Source organism: Anticarsia gemmatalis, chromosome 10 (genome assembly GCF_050436995.1).
Source record: "Anticarsia gemmatalis isolate Benzon Research Colony breed Stoneville strain chromosome 10, ilAntGemm2 primary, whole genome shotgun sequence".
Lineage (NCBI taxonomy): Eukaryota > Metazoa > Arthropoda > Insecta > Lepidoptera > Erebidae > Anticarsia > Anticarsia gemmatalis.
Window position 1 is genome coordinate 7,897,920 of NC_134754.1, and position 26,272 is coordinate 7,924,191.

The 26,272-nt window shown below is 34.3% G+C and overlaps 1 protein-coding gene across 1 annotated transcript in view; it reads right to left on the reverse strand.

Annotated features, from left to right (window-relative positions):
- Positions 1–19,057: 19,057 nt before the first annotated feature.
- Positions 19,058–26,272, reverse strand: part of LOC142976107 (alkaline phosphatase-like) — a 112,194-nt gene continuing 104,979 nt past the window's right edge. The window contains exons 9-13 of the mRNA XM_076119340.1: positions 22,419–22,598; positions 21,699–21,893; positions 20,493–20,696; positions 19,858–19,988; positions 19,058–19,499 (exon numbers count right to left, since the gene is read on the reverse strand). Of these exons, the coding sequence (XP_075975455.1) occupies positions 19,257–19,499; positions 19,858–19,988; positions 20,493–20,696; positions 21,699–21,893; positions 22,419–22,598 (953 nt within the window). The 3' untranslated portion in view covers positions 19,058–19,256. The remainder of the gene's footprint in view (positions 19,500–19,857; positions 19,989–20,492; positions 20,697–21,698; positions 21,894–22,418; positions 22,599–26,272) is intronic.

Sequence of the window (26,272 nt, forward strand, 5' to 3'; positions counted from 1 at the left end):
ACAGTATCATTAAAAGAGGCTCAGAAAATCTTTATTTAATGAGATAGAGACGACGCGACGTCCCTGGACAAAATTAGTCTACTCGGACAATGACCCGCTACGGTGCGTAGCTCTCTGTAGCGCGTCTACGAGAACTTCTACGAACGTGCTACGGATCAGAACTGTAGTATTTAAAAGCTGTTCATAAGTTATGACGTTAGTGAACTCTCAGTTTATATACTTTAACCTATCTCGAATATTACACTTTTAATTTTAATATTCTTTAAACCAATTATCAGCTCAAAGCATGGACATACAAAGATGTTATATTAATATTTGAGCTAGTATAAGCAAAATAGTACTATTATATTTTCAGGTTGATCGTATCATAACGTGAATGTTTTTTTTATTCGTGTTCGTGGATTTTCACTTTATGCTCCCGAAGCGAGTGGTAAGTTAATTTATTTGTAAATGCACTTTACATGATAATACCAACAGAAAAAACAACGGTGGACCGTATTAATAATTCCTCTGTTTCACCCTGTCGTCGCATAATACCGGTGCCAGCGCAAACCTCAAACTACTTAACAGTAATTGGATATTTTTGCAGCAACACTAAGTTCTAATGGGAGCCATGTTATCAGCTTAACCTCTCACATGGCTCTCTCCCAATTAGTAAAAAAAGTTTCTTTTCTCATACAGTATTATACCTATTACATAGAATTTTATGCACACTTTTGTAAAAACTCTACGCGCTTTTTATGTCAAAAGACGATATTCCTGGAGAAGGATTTGTCAAAATTCTATGACATATTTTAAGTATGTCATTTTAGGTATTTTTTGTTACACCGGACAACATCTAAACTGGCTAACTATACTTGAAAACATGGCTACAGAACAGCAGTCGAATTGCATCGCAGACAAAGGGCACGTAACATTGTTCGTACACGACACGCAATACAGACGGAATGACATTACATCAGGTATACAGCAATGGAACTGAATAGGCAGGCGTCTATTCGTGAAACAATGGTTGCTCCACGTCCCGAGTCCACTTCAAAACTCACCACGTTTTTGAGCCGAGCGAGGACATCCGAGGAGGTCCTTTAACACGTTCATGTCGCGTCAGCGGAGTCCGCAACTTGTTCGAGTATGTCGTTGGTACCCCTGGACAGCTCAACATTAAATTAGGATATACGTCTACTCAAAGCGAGGTGCGCTCGTAAATCATGAGTTTTTTAGCTTTCGACTTAATTTATTGTGTATTATGTTAATGTGTGGTTTACTTTTTGGTGATGTGATTATTATTCTGTGTTAATAAAAATATTGTGACATTCATATTTGTGATGTGTTATAAACTCCGATACAATGTATATAAATTTTCATATTTGATCGATGCCGATACACAAAAATAAAATCACGCCGTTCCCATGAGAGGAAGTCAAAGATCAAAGAACGTCACTTCGCTCATGCAGATTCGTTCGCTTTATTGATACACGAAATAAAAATAAGCCGTTATGTAATGTAATGCTAACAAATTAAACGAGAGCTTTTTCCTTTTTTTTAGCCGGTTAAAAATCATCGAAATGCAAATAAACTGTTAATCCATCCATACATAAAATCACAATGGACCTTTTGCTTGAACATTTTCTTTCAATTATTTTCTAGTACAGTTGTTCATTGCATTACAAATGTACCAAGCTGCCTTTAACAAGTTTTATTGTAACGACTTTATATGCATTTGTAAATATTCGCTTAGCTCAAAGCTTTGTGTTCTTTGTAAATATTAAACAAAATTAACTGAAGCTGAAAATTAAGGAACTAAAATTATTGTGGTTAACTAAGCAAAATGTAAACTCCAAAGGAAAAATTATACAATCTCTACTAATTTATTTTTGAGTTAACAATACTAAAAAAAAATACTATTGAAGCATATTCACCATGAAACTTTTGCTATTACGACAATCATAGAACTAACTGCATTGATGTTACTTTACCAATAGAAATTTATTGTTAGTATACAAACAAATCATTTTCCATTCATTGAACTATTTTTAGTCTACGTTTCTGCAAGTATTTACACACTGTTCAGACCCTTAAAGATGTGTAATACAAGACACTTGACCCTTATATATTTTCTTATTTGCTTTTCCTTCGATGGTCAACAAGCTTTAACAAGCGTCGAGTAATCCTACCAAGGGCTACAAAATTTCGCTGGAAAAGGTCTAAAATTTGCCCAATGACGGTGAGGTCCGAATTCGGTTTTGTCAAACTAATATTTGACAGACAGAGAGGATTTTAAGGGTAATGCGAGTTGGTAACTTTCAAATTATCTGCTGTTGTCAACTGTGAATGTTGCGTATTAAAGATTAAATGTTGCTGATGTTTTGAGTTTTGTTTAATTAAATTTCGTAATTGATATTTTTGTTTCAAGCCTAATTATTTTAGAAAGCCTTTATAAACAGAAGTTACAGTAATTATATATCTCATTATTTGACATATTACTTGTGTTTTTCAATTCTCAGAAAAAATATATGAATTTTGAACTATATTTTAATAAATCAAAATCCTTCGTCACTCTTCAAATAAAACGGTAGTGTATGCAGAGAAAATCGAGCGTGTCACATCTGTAATACATTTTTCTGTCTGTACCAAGTTCATGCGTCAAAGACAGATAGCACACGATAGCGTAATCTATTCCTTGTTTCTGAGAAAAAAGCCGTTGATACATTTACATGAGATTCGTACGTCAGTACTTCTATTCTCTGCCACTATCGACTACCAACAAACTGCTAGCCTTCGAGAAAAGTAGTGTTTAAAAAATTATCAGCGCCTCTAGCGGGCTCCGTAGGAACAATTTTCACAGTACATTTTAAAAATCAAACTCTCGATACTCGCCAGTACCGTCTATAGAGAATTGAGCTACAGGCGGTTTCGTGTACAGGCTTGTTAGCCTACAAAAATAGTCATAAGCTTGAAATTTGTATAACAGACATCCTCAAAAATACCTTTATTCTATTTACTTCGTTTCTTTTTGGAAACAATTCACATAAAACATGTAGAAGCTGTACACGGATCTCTATCCGTTACGGAAACAATTCTCTAGTTTTACCGACGCGTTTTTGAATGAATAACGAGATGCAATGGCCACAGCTTGTGTATTACCATATACCGTTTTTTATTTGTAATAGATTAAGCTTTTATTGGTTTACCGTTTCGCTTACTTAAGATTTATTTTTCATTTTAAATGCGAAACTGTAACGTGTGTATCTTTCAATCGTACTTGCAAAATAATTTCTTGTTTCTCTGAAAAGTGACTTAATCATTAAAATTATTCTCTCTGCCAATAAACCAACTATGAATATTAAAACGTAATTTGAGTGTAGTTTTAAATAAATGCAAAGCAGATGTCATCAAGCCTGACACTGATATGGGGGATTAAACGCAACCATGATATAACATACATGTCATAAATTTCACTTCGCAAAATGACAAATTAATGACAGAATCACCATTAATTTTGTTCGGTAATCACGCACTTTCGTCGTTGGTATTAATGTCAATAGTGTATTGTTCAAAATATTTTTATAAAATAATATTTCAATCATATGTGCTGAAGATATGATACGGTAATAAATATACTAAGAATTACTGAGTGACAATTTGCTACTACTATCGACTATTGACAACCGGCTAGTGACATAACCAATTATGTATAAAAATCACATCTGTGCCCCTAACAGGTCCCGCAAGAACAAATTTAACACTTGACAGAGCACACATTGCATTCTGCGAACTGAAAAACAGCCAAAAACAATATGGAAGGGTAAATACGAGAAAGTTGGTCAATGTTGTCGTTTCATGGTAATCAAGGACGGAAAAATAGCAACTTATAGAACTGGTGCCAAGGTTTCTTGAAGTGTAAGCTTTCTATACAACTATAAAAGTAGCAGATAACGTCCCCTATCTTGCACTTAATCTAACAAACCTTTATCTACCGATACTTGGCAAAGAATGGTCATCCAATTTGGTTAATGACCCATGTAAAAGATTCACACAAAAGGTGACCTACCCCATTAGGGGTGTGCAAACTTCGTAAAAGTTCTGACCCCCGCTAACATACATATATTTTAATATTTATAGTTTTGTTTGTTACGTGTGTTTTGAAAAATGATGAAAGTTTGACAAATTTTTTTTTTGGTAGTTCAGAATTACGTTTATTATTTTTTAAAAGTTTGTATAAACGGTGAAAACTCGCAATTAAAAATGACTTATTGCTAAATTGTTATTTTTCATTTTACAAATTTGAGAATACTCCGTATATAAGAAGAGGGTTTATTCTAATTGGGTCATACAAGCCGTGAAAATAATAGATCAACAAGATTACTTCTGTATCATGTGTAGTAAAAGAACCTCAAAAAAGAGTAATAAATATTGCAGCAGCTTCTGGGGTTTGTGTTTGGTACTATAACAGCAATGTACATATATTCGTTATATGTATAATGTTTCCAAGTTTTCGTAACATTTTTCACTGGTACTCTGCTCCTATTGGTCGTAGCGTGATGATATATAGCCTATAGCCTTCCTCGATAAATGGGTTATCTAACACTGAAAGAATTTTTCAAATCGGATCAGTAGTTCCCGAGATTAGCGCGTTCAAACAAATAAACAAACAAACAAACTCTTCAGCTTTATTAGTATAGATATCTCCGAGGAGTAGTCAAACAAATATATAACATTTTATTTTTTCAAACCAATGAAATGAAATCTCTACCTAGTTTGAGAGGAGACTCTTGCGAAACTGAAAGCTCTAGTGAAAGTGAGAGTGAAAATGAAATTAAAAATATGTTATTCACAACTCCTGTTTACAAAAATATTTGTAGTTTGTAAACGTTGTAAGCTTTCGTGAAAATTAATGTTATAAATTAATACCAAATAAATAATGATTAATTCATTAAAACATTACTCACCGATACAATTTCCACATCACTGATATTCAAAGAAACACTAACCAGTTCCCTAATTATATATTTCAGGTAATTTAATAAATAAACTCAATTTAACGGTACTTTATTTAATCCCTTTAGTGAATATTAAAATCATATTGATAAATGATTCGGCGGTTTATAATAGCCTTCAGCGAATGGTAACTCGAAGACCTTTCTTTGTTAATTCAACACAGATATAATGAATTTAAATTAATGAGAGAGGTATAAAACAAGGATCAACTCCTGAAAAAATACCGACCGAATTACAACATGAGCCGGGTTAAATCAAATATTCACGCAGAACCGGAACAAAAAAAACGGGAGCGCAAACGTTCGCACAATCCCATAACACTCGAAGGTCTTTAATCAATAACCCGAAGGAGGAATGGCATAATGTAGTAAGAGCGATCTCGTTAATCATCACGATTCTAGAGGAGTAAACGGTAAATATGCCGCCTCTGCCATATCTCCTCCATGGCTCTCGGCACATCCAATTTGCGGGTATGATACCCGAACAATCTCGCTAACAATAGAACCACAATGAATGGAGCGTGATCCAGCCGTAAATATATCAAAATTATGTTCACTCCCGGACGGTAAGTTGAGAAAAATTGTTCTTTTTCTTATTTTATTTTTCTTTTGTACTTTGTTATTGAAATTAATAGGTGTAGGATTAATTATTCGCAGCTTTATATTGGACTTTCAATATTCACGCTGCGGATGTAGATTAATTTGAATCGGAAAATTTTGTCGAAGGTTCGCTTTGTGGGCATTCTTTTGCCCGGAATTGAAGCTATGAATCGAGTATGGTTGATATTGAAATATTATACGAATAAAATATATGATACTTGTATATGATTTAAGACCATATTTATAATTATATAACACTCTTACACAAAGATATAAAACGATAAACGAACATAGAACGTTACTTTGGCACATCGCCGGTCATCGTAACATTCCCAACCTTTAGGATTGTTTCATAAAAAATGTAAAAGCGTGCGAATGGCTTCCTAGTGGGGGACGGAAGGGCCACGATGACCCGGAAATCTTGTACAAAGAGCAAGGCATTATGGAGAAGGTAGGAATAGCCATGATTTAACTGTAGGTTCAATTTCCCATAGCCTTTGGTCCGAGGTGGTAAGCGAGCCTTTTCGACTCGCTAAACCGGCGTTGCTAATTGGAATTCAAGCTTGTTAATATTCAACATCGCACTGGATTCACCAATCATCCTGCCAGGCTTTGAAATGGTACCTCGGTGAAATCTTCGATAATTGGCTGTACCTACTGCTGTTTAAGAAAACCCTATTGATGTTTTTTATTCGTTCATTGTAAGGTATGTTTATTTTAAAATTGCAGAACCCATTCTACCGGACCGACCTGAATAAATAGATTATGGGCGAACAATCAGTCAGTGTTTGAACGCGAAATTCCTTGATATTCGAATATAAATTACGTTTGTTACATGCTTCTAGTTTTTGGCTTCACGGATTAAGCTTATTAGGCTCTCCTTCTAACACTGGGCGGTTATGCTTAGCCATTTAAAAATTTGGCTTTGAAAAGTTAAGATTACTGATATGCCTAATATTATTATTCTCTATCTGGGGGCACGGAAGTGCCCCCGCAAGTCGAGCAAAAAAAAAGCGGCACGGCCGTAACATCCTTTTCTCGAAGCAATTCGGGCTATTTTTGACACCCCTATAATTTCGTAGTGGATAAAACAAGAAGCCTGGATTTTCAGCAACTAATCAGTCATTGTATAAACACGGTATATTTAAAATTTCATTCAATTTGATCCAGTAGTTTAAGAATGACAACTTGTTAAAATTTTGAATTTTGTCACTCACTGATTCACTGACTCACTGACTCACCGATCATCAAAAGTCTAAGGTACTTCTAGCAGACTTAGAAGCTTAAAATTTAGAATACAAATAGGGTTTAGTGTCTTCATCATGGGAAAAATTCAATATTTTCTAATTTCGGTCAAGTTTTCTAAATACACTAACTGCAACAATAACTTTGTAATCCCATATAAATGTATAAGATTACAAGGTTACATTTGCAGTTAATGAATTAAATTATTATTTCTGTAGAAAATAAAATAAATAGGTGTAAATATGTATCTACTATATGAGACATAACGGGAACAAACAAATAGATCGACTTGGTCATCGCAAGAAAACACAAATTCGCCATTAACATTTCAGGAGCATTAACTTCTCGTCGTGCTGTGTAGTGTGATACATACTAATAATCAAATCATGCGATGGCCAGGTCGGTCTATTTGTTTTAGAGGTATTTTTTTTTTAAATTGGCATGATAATAACATACGTAATAACTTAAGACAGAAGGTCCTTTAAGTAGAGACTAAATAGATTAATCGACTTGGTATTATATAGATCTCACAACTTTTTACGGCGAGACTTGAGGTTTTTACAGAATGTTTTTGATGGCATTAATTAGTCTATTAATAATTTAGTACTACTTAATCTTTAGTCCCACGTTATAAAGAAGCAACTTATCAAAAAAAAATTTAAACTAATATTTATTTTGTTTAAATACTTATGATGGTCAAAGCTCTGGATAATTATGTACCTTATTTATATACTTCTTGCTTTTTATACATATTTTTATTAAACATTTTAATGACTTTACTTGTTGAAACAGTCTGAAGTTATTTTTAATGAAACGTTTTCCTAGAAACACCATAAAACAGCACGTGTGTTGTAAAAAACTTATAATGGGCAAAAAATATTAAATTTGAACGTTAACGTCAATTTCAGTGGGTTTATAAGGAAAGCTCACGAAGTAAAATGGCTCTTAAAATTACTAAATTTGGCTGAAAAAATATTTTCCTTGGGATTAAAAATAGAAAAAAAAATAACTTGTATTATTCGCATTTATAATAAAAGAAGTATCGAAAACCTTATACTGAAGAGTAAGAGTTCGCGATTTAGCTATTATGGTTTATTTATGAGTTATCCAAAAGTTGCGTATGATGCCAGCTTGTAATGATATGATAAATTTAACTCATTATTGTCCCTGCTGGGCAAGGGTCTCCTCTAGTAAAGAGGGAGGGGTTAGGCCTTGAGTCCATCCCCCATTAAGTAATGATATTAGCTGTAGGTAAATTAAAGATCATCTTTCTTAGTAGTCTATTAAGCCTTACCCATTTTTTTTATAATAAGACAGTTTATCGTCTCCTACCTATAGCGAGAAATTGCAGACAAAACTTGTTCATTAGATTAAGCGATCCGATTATCTCTATTAAATTACCGAGTTATCTAATGCCAATTAACAATACATCGTACTACACTACCAGGTAACTAAGCGTTAGAGCACTAACACAGACCTCGGGAGAATTAGAGCAATTATGCCAGATAGTTCCCTTTGCTCCTAAGTGACTGCCTGTGTCATAATTTAATTTTAGGACAAAATAGCTTGTTATATGCAAGGAATAATACTCGTAGTTGCAGATTTGCAAAGATAATTATGGGATTTATTATTGTTTTAATGCGAAAGATTGTTTCGGATCAATCCAGTATCACTATGTAAGTTGCTGTGTTATAGTATCTGATTCATTTTGCATTTTACTTTTACATCGTACATTATTTGTTGTTTGAGAGCCCTTATTCTACCTTTGAGAACCCTTTAAAGGAAACTTTTCTTTTAACTAGTCAAAGACTACCTACTCAATCACAGTAAGTCTGTTCTAGTTTATAGAAAAGAAAACTCATTTTTAGGGGAAAATTAAACGTTATGCGCAAACTAATGTTTAATGATGAATTTATTTCAAGTACCAGCGGATTAATTTGTTTAGTTCATCTAGATGTCCTACAAAGTGAAATGCCAACTGCTCTCTACTACTTAATTAGAGAAGCTTAATGCTGAGTACCCGTAAGTTAAAGTTAAGCGGACTGGCTGAGTTTTTCTGGATTCGTTGACCTTTACAAATGGACGTAGTTCAACAGAAAGGACTCCATCCACACTTTGACCACAATAAGTATGCCGTCATTCTCCTGAGGGTCAAATCTATGATGTAGTGAAATCTCTATTTTTAAAATGTACATGGAAACTACTTTTCTTACTACCTCGACTCAACCCACAGTATGAAGAACAGACAGAATTTACCCTCAAGAGAATGATGGCATACTTAACTCCATTGTGGTCAAAGTATGGATTGAGTCCTTTCTGCTTAACTACGACCAAATGACAGAATTATAATTAGACTCAGGATTTCGGAAGATAAAATTGTAGGCATTGCTGTAGAATTATTTTAATAGGGATGTTCCATATTCTTTTCTTATTTTAGACTTACATAGCTTTGATGTTTATCATGATATTATTTCTATTTCGAAAAAAATGTTACGCAGTTAGTTGAAACCATCGTATTTATTTCTGCGTCGCGTTGGTGTTTACCTATCGCCTGCTTTAAACTAGTTTAATATCAAATATGTTACACATAAAGATGTTTGTGTCCAAACATAACAGTTCATTGTTATTTTTATAGCTATCATAAGATACAGTTTCTGTAAATTACTGCTTCTTTCCCCGATATGATTCCCCAATTTTGCGATGTGTCATTGCAACTTTTTGCTTTCTTCCCACTTTTTTTCCTTATTACTTAGATATATATATTTTGGGTTATAAAAACTCATATTTCTACCCGACTAAAGGATATGAGTGAAGGTAATGCCTTCCATGGGTATAGCCATATGTTTTGTATGACCCCATAGAGTCTAAACAGCTGTGGAAATTTCTATGATTGAACCATTCAATAGGGCATTTTATTGATGATTTCATTTTATTTTGTCAATAAATATGGTGTTTTGTTGTGCCGCTTTATATGGTGCAATGTTAGCTATTTTATTTGCACCCTTTTCCTTTATCAAATGCCATTGGCACGTTCCTAACACTTCCACAATGTAATAACGATAAAATAAATTTTGATAAATACACAATCGCAATTATATTTTGTGTTATTTTTGTAACACAGTAAGTATCAAAACTAAACTTAATTAGTATATGTATAGACTGGAAATATTGTTATAACATTTTGGATGTAATTTACTAAAATCTATACTAATATTATAAAGCTGAAGAGTTTGTTTGTTTGTTTGTTTATTTGAACGCGCTAATCTCAGGAACTACTGGTCCGATTTGAAAAATTATTTCAGTGTTAGATAGTCTATTTATCGAGGAAGGCTATAGGCTATATATCATCACGCTACAACCATAAAGGCAGACAAGCAATAAAAAATGTTACAAAAACGGGGAAAATTTTCTCTTATGTGACGCAAGCGAAGTTGCGCGGGTCAGCTATAAACTATAATGTTTACCAATGGAACTAGAATTTACCACAGAATGAGATTATATCAAAACGTTATCGATATTAAACACGTATAAAGCGCTTCATCGAGTATCACGTTCAAAACCACTATTATCGCCGCTTTCCTCAAAGTGACTTTACACAAGCAAAACATGCACAATCGCGTCTGCAAAACATGCACTGTCTCCGCTGTAGTAGCGTGGCGAGCCGCAGATGTTTCAGAGCGAGTTACGATGACTGTTAAGCGAAACGACGCGAGCATCCTCAACTCAAAACTTTATCTAACACTCTAACTTTCGTTCGCTGTGTCGTTGCACTGTACGTCTTGGAAGCGAAACTTTAAACTGGTTGGTTGTACGAGAAATTGGGCAGTGATATGACTTTGGTTTATGGTAGCGGAATATGTAATACGGGTGATGTTATTGCCTTACTTGGTGTACGGTTTGTGTTCATGTAAAGAGCATAGAGTATTATCTCAAGCTTGTTTCTCGAACTGATTCAAATTTGGTTGATTTATTTTAATTTGTGTGTAAGTGTAAGAGTAGAATTAAACATAATTGCATTATCTTTGCGGCATTAATAAAATTAAGTAATACATTAGTAAACAAGCAGTCATGCAAGATTCTACAGATTTATTGTTTCTTATTTTGAGACTCTGACATTCAAGCTAATACAAGGGGTAGGCAGAGACTACAGAAAATGTACACTCAAAAAGTACTTAAAAATTTGTTCCTATCCATTAAGTCAGCTGACCAACTTTTCATACAAAGTTTGTCAATAGCTAGCCTATTTTATTAATTTATTGCGCTACAGCTAGTTTTGTAACATTTCTATACATCGAGCTTTAGAGACAAAAATGGCACAAGAGTATCAATAATTCTATAGTTCCGTCAGCTCCACGTGTAAGCAAAAACAAAAAAAAACATAATAATATATGTATTTCCTTCATACTAAGACGTGGAATGATGTCTACAAAATACGGAACAAACAGCATATACATGACAATCAAACCACGTACAGTAGATTGTGGTACAATGCCTCGAGTAAATGTAATTGTTCATGTAACCATCCCTCCTAATATTGTCCCTTTGTTATCGTCAAGGACATCGCCGATAAGAGATGGGGTAGTCTATTTATAACTGAAATCAAATGGTACGGACACATGGGATAGATATATTATAATACTTATAAACAAATTTTACTATTCCTTAGCCTTCTTTTTAATAATGTGTTGAGTTTGTCTCAATAAAATTTAAAAAAAAAAAAATTACGAAATCAAGATTTTTTTGTGCATTTTGAAGCGTAATTGTATACGAATTGTGCACGAGTTATAACTACGTAAAAAAATAAATTTTCAAGCATTCATAAATTTGTATAAAGCGCTTATAACAATTGTAATCATAAAACAACGTATTTTTGACCTACTAACTTCTGTTTGTTTGATCTCAGTTTTATTTTACTTCGCAAGCTTAATAGAAACTATAAGTAAGTCAGTAGGCCAGAGTTCATTTAAAAAATCTGCTCGTGATTGTTCAACCGCTTTTCTTCGGCGACCTTTCAAGTGAGTAGAAAACAATGAATGTTCAATACAATACAGGGCCTTAATACAAAATACTTATACGTAAGGCTGACGGCGAAATTTCATTTGTCACGTTACGGTCGCCCGCCTATCTATACATGTCATCTAAGTAGGGAATTTCTTATCACCGAGGCCGTCATTCATTCAGATTTCGCTTCAGAAATAAACCCTTTATGAATAACCGATAGACTTGAAATCAAGTGGCCATTAAATAAAGGTAACCTCGAGGATCGCAAAGCCGATAAGTCGCCTTGACGCTGTTATGGAAAGCCCTTACTACGACGAAATGGTTTAAGGCGTAATACACACGAAGGATACTAGTTTTGTTGGGTGTTACACTGATTAACTTGAACCCCATGGACAATGGGGGATCTTGTTGAATGTTGTGCTAAAGTAAATGATAACACCTTGCTACTGAGTTAAGAGGACTTGTTTTCACATTTTATAGTTACGTATTAAAGAGAAAATCTACCTAAAGTTAAATCAACAAGTTACAAAAATACAAAATTCGAAGTGATTCAAATTATTCATCAAGTTGATATCAATAAATTTCTTTCGTAATTTTATGCCTTAATTAACAATCCTCAACTTGTGTTTTTTTTTATTAATTTGAAGGCAATCAACTAGAAGTTATCATATTATCATAAATATAATCATAATCCATAACTCTAAATCAATGTATGTACTCACCCTAAAGCAGTGTGACAGCTTTCCGTCCACAGAAAGTGCCTATAAATCGATGTACAAGAACCGCTATATACGATCCCTTTGGCTCACCAAAAGCCGCCAATTCTCCATAAAAGTAACAAAGTGACTATTACGAGTATTGCTATGAGTGTTCTTATAAAAATCTTTGAACCAAAGCACATAATGTTTTTAGCGACATTGTGTCGGCACTCCTGTGTTTTTTCAAATAGGCCTCGTGTTTTGTTACGAAAATTCCATTTTGTTTGAACGACACAAACAATTTAAGAGCATTTCAAGATTCTTATTTAAGAAAATAACGTTAGGGAATCTAACTTCTTTGTGTGGTTTTGTTAGAATATTTACACGTATTTAGATGTTTATGTTGCTTTGTTGTTTCAGAATATATCAATAAAGTATGATTATACCTACTTATTTATTATGAAGAAAGTAAGTTGGTCCATGATTATCAGATGGGTAAAGTATGACGACATATCTTTTCGCCCCATCCAGCAAATCTTGAAGGTTTAGGCTATAGAGGCATTTGAACCTCAACGTCTTGATAGCAAGCCTTAGTCTGATATTTTGTCAATACTACCGCTAAAACAAAACAAATTATTTAGTGTTAAGCAAAGCGTAAGACAAAACAAGCTTTATTCACGCTCAACAACACAAGTTTCGTAGTTACAAAGAACCGATTAAAACAACTGTACAAGCACTAAACAGAATTCGCTAAGACATTTATAATCCCCAAAGACAACATTTATCTCAATCTAAATGTAATTTTTCAAAGGGATTTTTCTTATAAATATCTTTATTTTAATACTGAGATAAACGGAAAGCAATTTGTTTTGTAACAATTTTGGGCAAGGATTTACGCTTTCCTAAAATACAATTCAATTTTTGATGACAATTCTGTATACTTTTATTTTAGACCTTGAATTGGGTTAAATTTCCGGATTACAAATAGGTTGGTACTTAATGCTAGGCTTACTGATACTTTTCGAAATGTCAAAAGTTATACGCAATTTTAGCCTCTGTACATACATATAAAAGCGTTGATTCATATCAAATTAGTGAGATAGAAATTTCAAATCACATTTTTTCTCGCAGCAAGTTTCATGTTTGACTTCAAAACTAACAAATCTGATCGAAAGGGTGTTTCATACAAAAAATATTGTCCCATGAAAAATCTATCACACAACAGAGCTCTAACGTAACGGTAGCGGAGCAAATTGAATAGACACGCTTTGTCAGACCGAGGCCGCACAAAAGATTGAAAAACAAACAAGTATAAAACAACGAACGACATCTAGTACCCACATCATCAATATTGCATCTAAACCTTCCCATGTATTGGAGTAGGCTTTTGTATTGAAAAGTTTAGTGGAAGCTTTGGTATAAAATGTGAACTACAGCTATATATTTTTAAACGAAATAGCTATCTATTTGGTAGTTTTGTTTGTCGTATATGTAATTATATAAGCTGCCAACGATTTATTATCCAGTGGTTGTTATTTTTTTATTGACTTCAGTAGCTCGATTCTCTACTACTATCAACTACCGACAACCGGCTACCTGTCGAGAAATTTTACACAAAAATCTGTTTAGTTCCTCTACCTAGCTCCGTAAGTACTATTTTGGCAGCAAATTTTAAATGTCAAACTCCTGTTGCTCGACAGTACCAACTGTAGAGAATTGCGAGACTGACCGCCTGGCGTTTCAGTGGGTTAAAAATAAGAAAACTATCAATGTTAAAGTAGATCTGACACAGATCTGAGATGACGTCCGATGCCAAAATTGCAGCGAATTTTATGCGTATTGATTCTTTCATCGCTAAAATGTATGATGAGTATCAATTTTAAACTGCTTTATAAAATGTGTCAGCTATATCTAGCAAACATTCGACTAGAAAATCCGAATAATATTATGTAAAAAAGAGTTCCATCTACTTTGGAAACTTCGGATTCGGAAAACTTTCGCCATGGAGGAGAAAAACTCAATTTAGAAATTCCTAGACTTAGTATACCGTGTGTGTTGCTGAAACTTAAACATAGAAGCTCTGCCAACTAGTTCAGTGAAAACTTTCCTATATTCTTTGTTTATCTTATTTTGTTTCTTTTAAAACTAATTGGATTATCTAGGAACTATCAAGTGTGAGAAAAACTGTTCAACTTTAAGTATACAATTTATTGCCAGTTAACATAATATGTTACTTTTGCAAACCAACTCCTCGTAAACTCGCTTGATTATTTCCTTTTTCATGTTCAAGTGAGTTACCCGCTCCAATTTTATAAAAGCCGTTTCCATTATGCTTTTGTTAGATCATTTTCAGTCCCTCGACTATTTCTTTGCTGGCTGGAAGTTAATCACTTATAGAATTTCCTCGTCGGTCACCGTCGGCTTGCTTCTCGTAAATCTTCGTCAACTAAACTGTCACCTTTATAAAGAGATACAACCTTTTTTTATAAAGAGACGAGACGGCCGAAAAGGTTCAAGCTCATTTTGACGTCACAAGCTTTGAACATCACGCGATATCGGTTGACCCCGGTTTTTTGTAACGTTAAAGCTAACAGTTTTCCAGCGATAAAATATAGACGATGTCTCGCGATACACTGCAGCTTATATTAAAACTTTGTCTCATAAATTCTGGTAGTTATTTGCTACCGTTTCTGGCTAATAGAATAATCTAGTGCGTGTCGCATAATGGATAAAGTATGCAAATAGGAATAATATCAGGACTCTATTTGTGGTAGAATTAATCTATTAAATTGAAGCTATTTAGCGGCCTAGGTTACACGTGCGTGCCCTCAGTCCGCTATCGGATTCCTTTGACATGAGTAATGCTTTGAACAGGAATCTCATCAAAATGGCCTAATTACAATCGCTATTATTACCTCTTAGGTAATATAAGCTCCAGCAGCTTATTGCAAGAATGTCAAACTAATAACGAGCCTATTACCTGGAATCAATATCAACGTAATTTGTGGGTGCTGATCTTAAAGCATAGCTACTTCGTCGCTTCTTAGAACTAGTTATAAGTTATAGGTGAACAACGCATGTCGACATTATTTTTAATGCATATTTCAAATACCGTACATTTTTATTTAGTATTCTTATGTAAATTCCTGTTGCCTTGAAAGTATCACATAAAGACAACTTAGACCGCCGTTTAAAAAAAAAACTAATTTCCTTAAAAACAATGATTGCACTGACACCACAATTCTCTAAATTTAGGTAATAGCACTGAAACTTTAAGCAACCAAGTCGTAACGTCAGCAGTAATATCTTACCAAATGAAATTGTCCTAATAATATTGGAGTAGTTCAACACTGCGCTACTCACAGATTGATGTTCTAATGAAAGTTAACTTTACGTCTAGGCTTAATCTTATCCCAGTCTAGTTTATTAACTCCCTAAGCTATAGCTCCAGATAATCACGGATTCTCATATATACGCAATAAAAATCTTTACGGATACTTACGAAGTTTATAACTGACGCAGGAAAGGATTACAAGTAATATCACATAGGTAAGTTTGGTTATAGTGTTGGCCATTTACCCCTATAAAACAAAGTTCAAGCCGAAACCTGCCCACGTCTAACCTATTTATTACAACTACCATCCTACCGGCTGCCAAGATAAACATGTTGAAAAAAATATGAGTGTAATTGAATTTTTAGTTCGGCCGATACCCGGAACGAAAGTGATTCTCACGACCTAAGGTGTTAGGGAGGGTCTTTTGATGTATGAATAGAAACCAATTTCGCATCGCTTTATAAGTGGCTACGTCAGATTTCACGGAAACCGTGAATTGAAAAATTGGTTATTTGAAAACTGTCACACGTATTGTATTGTTTTATTGCATAAACTTTGTTGTCGACCGTTTTGTTAGCAGATAAATTGTATAGTCGGGTTATTGAATTTTTTTAGATTGACAAAACAAAGAACTGAAGTTCTCTTAGGTAAGATCTTCAAACAGATTCCGAATAAAATTGAACACTTCCCGGTTGGTTAATTGAAACACATTTTACGGTTCAAAGATAACGGGATAGATAATTGAGAGTACGTTTATTACCTACAGCATCAAATAAACAAGGCCAACAACCTTCAAGCTAAGAGAATTGTCCCATCCTGCAGTAACCTTTTCCGAAATTCAGACATAACTTTTACAATATCATTGTGTTTGAGACACAAAATAAAGGGTTTCTTAAGTACTTTTTCGCCACGGACCGTAATATTAAATGGTACCAAAAGGACTACTTGTACTTAAGATTTCTTGATAGAAAAATCCGAGTAGGGTTGCGCCTTTGTTGTTTTCAGTGCGTTGTAAACACTCTAACAATTCCGTCGCGCAGTAAAGAGCTTCACTAAGCCCGGAAGAAAAAGGTATGTGAAACACATTTGGTGTAGTTTCCTTCCCTCTTACCGAAATAAAACGGTAATGTTATCTTATTTCTTATGTTGACTTCGTTACGCACCATTAGCGGTTCCCTACACGCAGCCAGAAAGGATTACGTTACTATAATACCTACATTCAACGGTTCTGTGGCTTTTGTATGAGCTGCCTTAATACACCTCCTTGCCGTCGAAACATCTCTGTTTATTCTAAATTTATAAAACACGATTTTCCCCTAAAACGTTTAAGCTCAAAAGCGTGTAACATTTTTATTGCAGTCTGAAACACAAAATGTTGCTAAAATTCTAATGAAAATGTACGGTTCAGCGAAAAATGTGATGAATTTTGACGTGAGTAACAATTTTTTTTATTTAATTTAGTATGTCAACCAAGTGAGGATAAAGCTGCGCTTTTCATTTTGCGACCACGAAATATAAATGTTAAACATGGGATAAACACGTACACATTTAGAGGTAAACTGTGATGATGATGGAGCTTACGCGATGCTGTTTTGTTCATAATTATTTTTGTGTTAGCATATTTTTTATGTTTGTCTTTTTACATTTAATAATACAAACAAAACACGCTTTTTATTTTGTCAAATTCTCTCTTGAAGAATCAAATCGTAACCAAAGAGACCCATCAGAAAACTGATTATGAAAACCATGCTAAGAGACTGTTCTGGTTATTTAGGAGGCAAGTAGGCTTGTCACTAAGCAAAGTCTTTAGTGCTTATCAACCTCATTGTCATTTCTACGTTAGGAAATGAGGAGCGAGCCAAATGTCTAGTTTAGAACATTGCAATCTAGATTCTAACTCATTGTATTTAGGCAGTATTCAGCTTGAAACAAAGAGAAGCAAGGCACACACAGATCTGCCACAAAGGATGTCAACGTCTATTCCGGTGTGATTGTGTTATCGTGATTTCTGACAACCAATAGCGTGCGTGTTTTTAGTGACAACCCTCAAATGTAAGATGATTTAGGTACATACTGTTTTGTTGTAAAAATTGTCTTTAGACCTATTTATTTATTTTATGAGTACTTCTAAATTCTCAATTTCACAACTCATCACTATCATGTATCTTAGGAACAGTACCTCGATTCTCTACCACTATCGACTACCGACAATCGGCTAGCTATTGAAATTTTGACATTTAGAATGTACTGCTAAAATATTTCCTACGACGCCCGTCAGAGGCGCTGATCAGATTTTCATACAAAATTTCTCGATGACAGTTCGGTTGTCGGTCGAAGGCAATCGAGGCACAGTATCTAATTGATATTCGTATATAGTTTGATACCTACACAAAGATTAAAAAATATTGAGTAAATTGTTATCGTATTTTTATATTACTCTACACGGATAATCATAAATTTAAATTACTTTCAACCGCAAAATAAATACAGCAACGAAATCCAATACAATAAATAGCTATCAACAACCAATCAACTCTTAATAATTCACTTCATAATTATGATGTTCATCTTTACTCCGAAACTGCATTCAAAAGTTAAATATTGAATCAATTTGCGGAACATAAAACTGATTGGACGAAATTTTTAATTTATCTGTTAAACGCCGACGAAAATATTTAATATTAATATCATCAAGAACGATGAAATGTATCAATGATTTATAGCTACGTTCAAAAGACGGATATTGTGCATATTAATTAAAGGCCAATTTTAAAGAACTCAATGAATTTCATGTAATTAAGATTCAGTTTTTCATAAGAAAGCGTTAAGCAAATTTTAAATAATGATCTACTTGCGGATTAATTCATTTATAGGGTATCTACTTGATTAGCACGTACTAATAAACATCTTTTTTTTTTGCATCATCTTACCTGGTGTGAAGGTAGGTGCCAAGAATGAAGCAATTTTTCTTTTATTCTATGTCTGAGTGCTCATTGAGTTAGGCAGGGTGGAAAGCCAATTTACTTGATTGAGTTATATTCACCGAGTTATCCGATTGTCCGGAGAAAAGGCTTAATCCCATGACGTCACCGATAAAGGGTATCGGAAATTTATTAACTCCCTAAAAGCGATTCGAAATGAAACAAGGTCGTTTATTTTAAAAATCCATTTAATGATGAGACTAAATAAATATCAATCATTTTATTTTAGTATTTACAATAAACTATCGTATGTACACCGTTATCGTTCGTGTATTTACAATAATTATATCCTGTACAAAATGCCGTAGAATCTTCACAAAACACAATTTATACCCGGACCTTTGGGTTTCGGCGATTCAAATTTCCGGGTACATTAATATTTACACTTGATATAAATATTTATAATTTAACGATAAACCAAACGATACTTAGGCGGGTGACATAATCTATTAGCCTTGATATTAGGTAGCGCCCCGTGATGAACGTAGCGGGTAGCGAAGCTGGCGAGCGTGGTGCGCGCTCATCTGACATGACGCTTGAAGCGACGACTATACGTCGACCGCTAGAACCGTCACTTCTCGTTTCATCTGCCGCTGATACGCTGCTCACTTCTGGAGGCACGCAGCTTTGAGGTTTTTCAACCTAGCAGAAAATAATGCTTTAAAATTTTTGCCAAATGTTCTTAAGGAACATTATCAATTTAAACACATTCTTGTAAATCGTTGTAAGATTAATGCAAATGTATATAAAAACATAGCAGATACAATTTTCAGGTTGTTACAACACACCGAAAAGTAGCAATTTAGTACAAAGTGACAGTCACGAAGAGAAAGAAGTTCGACATAACGCGATAAAAACTTGAACACTTCCGTCATATTTCCCTTTGTCTGAAAAGTTATTTATGCTAAAATGTAGACCGCAAGTGGAAAATATTCATGAAAAATATGACAAAAAAGGCAAAAGTTTGTCGTATTTTATTAGGTTATTATTTGAAGCTTACCGGCGGTTGAGTGAAGTTGATTTTTTCTTGACACCTTCGGGACTGGTGAGCGATGCAGGATGCATACGCAATAGCGTGAGGGATATAGCTTTGCTCGACCACTCCCGCAAATAAAATAGTTGCCATTGGACCTAGAAAAAGATAATTTTATAAGGTTTGCCGACGCAAATAAATTGCTAGATTACACGCCACTTTACGGATAGTTGACCTTAGTCGCCCTTTACTGAAACCGTTAGTTTTCATTTAGGTGTCTTTTTGTCTGTTTCAGACAGGCCCGTGTAATAGTAAATTCAGCAGTGATTTAATACATCGTCGTAAATTGTATAGCGTACCCTCTTTCTGCCAGCACATTTTTAATAGTTAATGTCCTTATCGTCACCTGATTGAAATATTTTTGCGTAGTTTGTATAATATCTTCACAGCTACTGATTCGGTACTATTTTCGATTCGATTTTCGATTTCAATTGACTAAACAATTGTTTTTTTTATACTAGGAGTGTTGATCAATTTTTATGCAAACATATCTGAATTGCAACTTGGTTGCTGATAAGAATTCACCCATTCAAAACACATTATGGTACCTATTAGAAGTTTAACAACATCCAACCAGAACTTTCAAAAATGTATAACCTCACCTAGAGCATAAATAGGAACATCCTCTCCGCCATGTGTGGCCCACTGCCTTGGCACTGCAGACGCGTGAACAGCATCAGCAGTTGCTGCAGCAGATGTCGTTGTATTTAATGGAACAGCCCTGGGCTCAGAATGGCCAGGACCGGTACCGTACAGCAACGTAGTGTAGCGCAGACCATCGATGTCGGAAGCCACAGTGTCCGCACCTATGGAGAAAATAGAGTAACTTTATTTTCTATTCTTCTAGAAAAATATTTAAATTTTGTCCATCATAACGTAAATTGATTATTTTCTTAACTTAATCTTAAAAAAAAAATATGTTAAGCTGTGATGACGTCACGTACTCCCTTTTGTTTATATTGTAATATATTGGGGAGAATTAGTTTTAATTGAAGCTTAAAGTTAGGATTAACGTCATATTAGATTATGAAAGTGGGTACTTGCCACCGATTTGTGAATTTCAATTTCAAACATCCAAAAAACATTTTTTTCGTCAATAAGGAAACTGAATTTTCGACGTTTCATTAATATTAATTTATGTTAAGCGTAGATTAAGCATTAAATCTTTTGTACAGCAATAAAGATTTCTAAAAACGAAATCAAAAATTATGGTAAATTTGTTTTTGGAACGTAAATGTATTAACATTTTAATTCCGCCTGGATATAAACGTATTTAACGTTTAACACGCTTTTTGTACCAAAAAATGTTGGCACAGGACTTCAATTAGTAACTTTGTTCGCAGTGCCAAATGTTGCCTTTCTTGATACAGTTTTGGCCATACACTTAACACAAATTTGCGCTTAGACGGAGTTTTATGAGGGAGACAGTTTGCGTATATTCATTGTACTCTAGGCATACTACATATTCATGGGTTTACTTTGTGGACAAAGATATTATGTGAATGCATACGAGTATTTAAGTATTTGGCTTTAATAAAATCATATAGCTAAACGCTTTAACATTAAATGTATATTAAAATAGTAAGGGACGTAGGAGGGCGAGTGATGGAGACGTAACAACGACGGAGTTGCTCTTCGACTTTTGTTTCCATCTTTTGCTTTCCCCACAACTGTTTGTTGCTATATTCAGAAACACAAAGTTAAATGGCGCATACAACACGTGTAGAAAAAAAAATTACTACTTATAAGAACAAACAAGGCATTGACAAATTTCAATCTACCGATAAAATATATTATGATATTCTCACCTAATACAGGGTGTCCTCTAGGCGTGGCCTGGCCGCCGAAAGTCATTACATGGCCATGATCGGCGGTGACTACGATCAAAGTTTCAGCGGGATTAACCCGCTCTAATGCCGCCAACAGCGCGGTTTCCAACTCCAAAGTCTCGTCTAGAGCTCTGTACGGATTGTTGTAGTGATGGGCGTGGTCTATCCTTCCGCCTGTTTGGGAAATGGTTTATCTATTAGATATCTTATTACAATAGAATTTTACACTTGTATAGGACCCCCTATACAAGTGTAAAACTATCCGAGTTATAGGACCGATCGTTATATAGTCATTTGCAGTAAAAAACAGTATTTAGAATTAAATAACTGTCCAATCACTGACGTTTACTGCATGTAATACATCTTTATTGCTCACACTAGAAAGTGATGATGTATGAAGCTTTTCTTGACACTCAAAGTTTTTTAAACATTACCTCTGAAAATTTAATACTTTATTTCGATGAATAATATTTTTTTAACTGCATTGTAAACGTTCATGTCAATATCGATTCTGAAAGCACGTACAAGTTATGATAAGAATAAATATTTATCTTTTGTATTTCGATAAAATGGATCAGGCGCTAGGGAATAATATTTCTCAAAGTTTTACCAACATTGAGAACATACAACGCATAATGCAAATATTGGTTATTGATCGAAGGGAACGAGAGTATAAAATATGCAAGTAATTGTACCAACCTTCAATGAGTAGAAAAAATCCCTTATCATTCTTAGTTAATATGGAAAGCGCGGCGCGAGTCATGTCCGCAAGCGATGGATCATCGGCTTTTACTGCCGACGTCGCTCCCGTGCCCTCTTCCGCGTCCGCTACCGCTCCTCGCTCCGCGTTGAACTCCATGTGAGAATATTCGAACAGACCTATTAAAAAAAATCTTTTATGAATGTAGAGATAACGTTACCAATGTTTATATAGTTCTTGAAATTTTAGACCTTAATGTGATTGGTGTCATGTTACTAAGTTACACGGTAAGCTTCTTCTATTTTTAAAGGTAAAACACTCCTTGCATTATTTCGTCACTAATAATTAAGTAAACCAAGCATTACAATTTCACCCCAGGAATCTAAACAAAAGCCATGTACTCAGTAGTTACAAACTGGTGTACTTAAATGTACTGTAAAATACTGTAAAAGTATTCGAACTTATATTTTTTGAACATTAAAGTGAATTAAGAACGGAATAATACATCAACGCCATATGAGAATAATAACAACTGCGAATAATGTGCACACAAATCACTTGAGTTTTACGACCGAAACCGGTAGCTATGAACTCTATTAAGGTAGTTTTACACCAGCCGATATCGCGATAAAAAGGATGACAATACTCTTATTATGGAGTACTAAAATTTATGTGAGATCTTAAGTAATGTGATTATTGAAGATAGCATAAAATTTTTATAACGGTCAAATAATGCTTAGTGGGCGTAGAGATGCGACTATGCAGTTAACTGCACATTCTATGAGTCTACAATAGCCAATCGTCTTTATCTTTAATCTAAAATTAATGTGCGTTATTTACCGCCAATCACAAAAATATTAATAATGTAACTATTTACAAGATTTTGGTCAACATAGAATTTTTTTTTCAAGACGAGTCTGTGACTTCCTGTTTTAGCGTTACGTCAAGGCATCGTCGATTTTCCGTTTTTTTCACATACTTATTATTATTATCACAACCCGTCAAGTCACATTGAATGGCGTTGTATTTGTTACTCTACGTTTTGGGCCTTGTTTTACACAGTATTCTATATTTCTGTAATAGTCTCCGGCGACACATAGTTCATTCTATGAGCGGAAACGGTACATTTAAAGATATTTTTTCCCACGTTGAATATAAATATCCATTTATAATGCAAAGACATTATCGCTTTATCAACGCGTAATGTACGAGTTCAGTCACTTTTGCGTGTTTGCCGACGATAACTTTGACAAATTACAAAGGCTGGTAGGGTTGCCACAATGCGTAAGTAATTATGAAAATTATTTACATCGTTTATCGTAATCGTAGCGCATTAAGAAAACGATTTTTTAATGATGGCAATACGGATATTTAGGTTAGTTTATAAGTCTAATAATATTACGTTATTTTGGTTTACGAGGTATTTATTACAGATTACAATTTACAGATAATTCTTAACGAAACGTTGAATAATAAGTGGATTACTTTTATAAATGGAAACAATTTCCTAAATACTTAACAAAATAAGGATTAACAAAATCTTTTCTTATTTTAATAATCTTAGTATTAAAGGATCAAAAAATAAAACGAGAGGAAAAAGCACCAAGGAGCGTGGTTAACAATACAATTCCTGAATTAAGAATGTTGGTAACAGCATAATCCATATTTGAAATGCAAATGCTACTTTATGTCGGTCGAGTGAGATTAAAAAGGATTCAAACGGGATTACAAAACAACGCGGCACTGATCATAATGTACATTCCGTAAACGTAATCTGGCCAAACGTAAATATTTCATAAACTCCCCTACAGTGGCTTCGCCGGAACCGTATTCATATATTTCGCACCTCCAAAACGAGAATGGTATTACGTGGCGTTATCGTGACTCCAGTCAACGTTCCCAACACATTATGCGAATTGCACTTCGTTTATTTAAAGTACTTTTCTGCACTAAAAATCAATTTCGGGTATAGTGCGGAGAACAATCGCGGAGTTCGATCAATAATGGGTACAAACAGTGGAGAAAACTAGACTCGAAACCAGTTTGATATACAGATATATTTTATGTTGTTAAGTCTACCGATTGTCACTGGTAAAGGAATAAACTACCTAAGATCGTTTGCCATGGATGCGGAACGAAAGCTTATGCGCTGTGCTCTTATTCCGCTGAGATGCGTTTCCTTAAAGAAAAAATCTACCCACCCTGTTGTTGTCGTTCTTATAAAATTTTGTTACGGAAAAATCTCTAATGCCCACCGTCCTCTGATATTTCCGCCTTTCAAGGGCTGTTAAATTTAACAAAGAGGATTTGCATAAGTAAAATCCGATTAGATCGTAATTATGTACCGCTTTTAATTGCGACATTAAAATATTACTTCACTAGCAATTCGTTCTTCGTAGCAATTAATATCGTGGTTTAATTAACGTACACTGTATATTTTATTGGTTCCACAGTGTGCATTCAACTATAAAGATATTTAATTGTTTGTAATTATCTATGTGAAATGAAATTCACAATTCAATTGGGTATTTGCGCTCATCACACATAGAAATTGTTACGAGTCTATTAATAGTCAGTCGTATAAATATTGTTCCTTGTAAACTACAAAACAAAGAACCGGGCTACCTGTTTATTTTGACTTTTAAAATTATATGCGTTCATTGTGAGGGTAAGGTAAGGTTTAAAACAGGAGCCACCTTAAAAGGCTTTGTGGGCACTCAAATTGCTGACTAAGCTTTAACCCTTAAACAAACCGAACAAAAGCACACAAAAGGCGCCACTTTCTTTAATATTCCGTCCGCTAGGTGAAACATTTTAGAAAATTTGTATAAAAACGCACTCTCATAAAAGTAATGGCTTTTAAACTGTGGTTTTGAGCCATAATTTAAAGACATAATAACGAGTTTTTGGGTAGTTTTGGCGTCGGTAAAAGTTTAATGTAATATTTTCCGGGCGTCAATAATGTAGACTTCGGCTATCTATTACACGGGGCGACCTTTTAATATTTCACAACTGTTACATCGAAATATTATAGGAATTCGTTCGTGCGTTACTTTTCGCTAAAATATTTCATCCGTTCGAACTGAATCAACAAATCCGGGCGACTAGGTTTCTGCAAATATTTTTCTTTGCGGTGATTAACACTGGTTCGACAGAAGCAAAATAAACAAACATATTTTCAATATCGAGAGAAGTCTCGCAACCCTTTGCCTCTTTATGGTCTCACATTTTACCCGCAATATACAGTGTATCGAATATCATGATTTATATCTCCATTCACATCATGTAAATAAACCTAGCAGATTAGATTGACTTTCTTGGCTATCTACTATGCCTATTGCGTATGTACTATGATCGTAGATCAATCCGATATTGTAGCCTTGAGGAATATATTATGGAAATGAAATTCCATCTAGCAATCTAGTTTAGTTTATTGCTAGTTTCATCTGGGTATCAATGGCTTTATGGCTGTGCAATAGCGATATCACGATTCATTTCTATAAAGATTTAGTTAATATTTTATCATGCAATTCAAACCAATCAGACAAAACCTCAATCTTAGTGTATACAATAAACGTAGGCTCAGAAACTGTGGTTTAAATTTACAAGTAAATCGATTTTCACACTTTATTGCAATGCATAGTTGAGGCAGGCACGTTTGCATAGTACTTAAAATTGAATGTTCGGGTCAAACGGATGTGAATAGAGGACGGCAGTCGAGCGCATCTGGGATTTCAACGTCCATCTGCGAAAAGCGTCTTCACTCGGAATATTCCCACAATTGAAACGATCATTGACTACTTTCAAAGAAATGCACTCTCGTTGTAGTTTTATATTGAGAAGAAAATGTTGC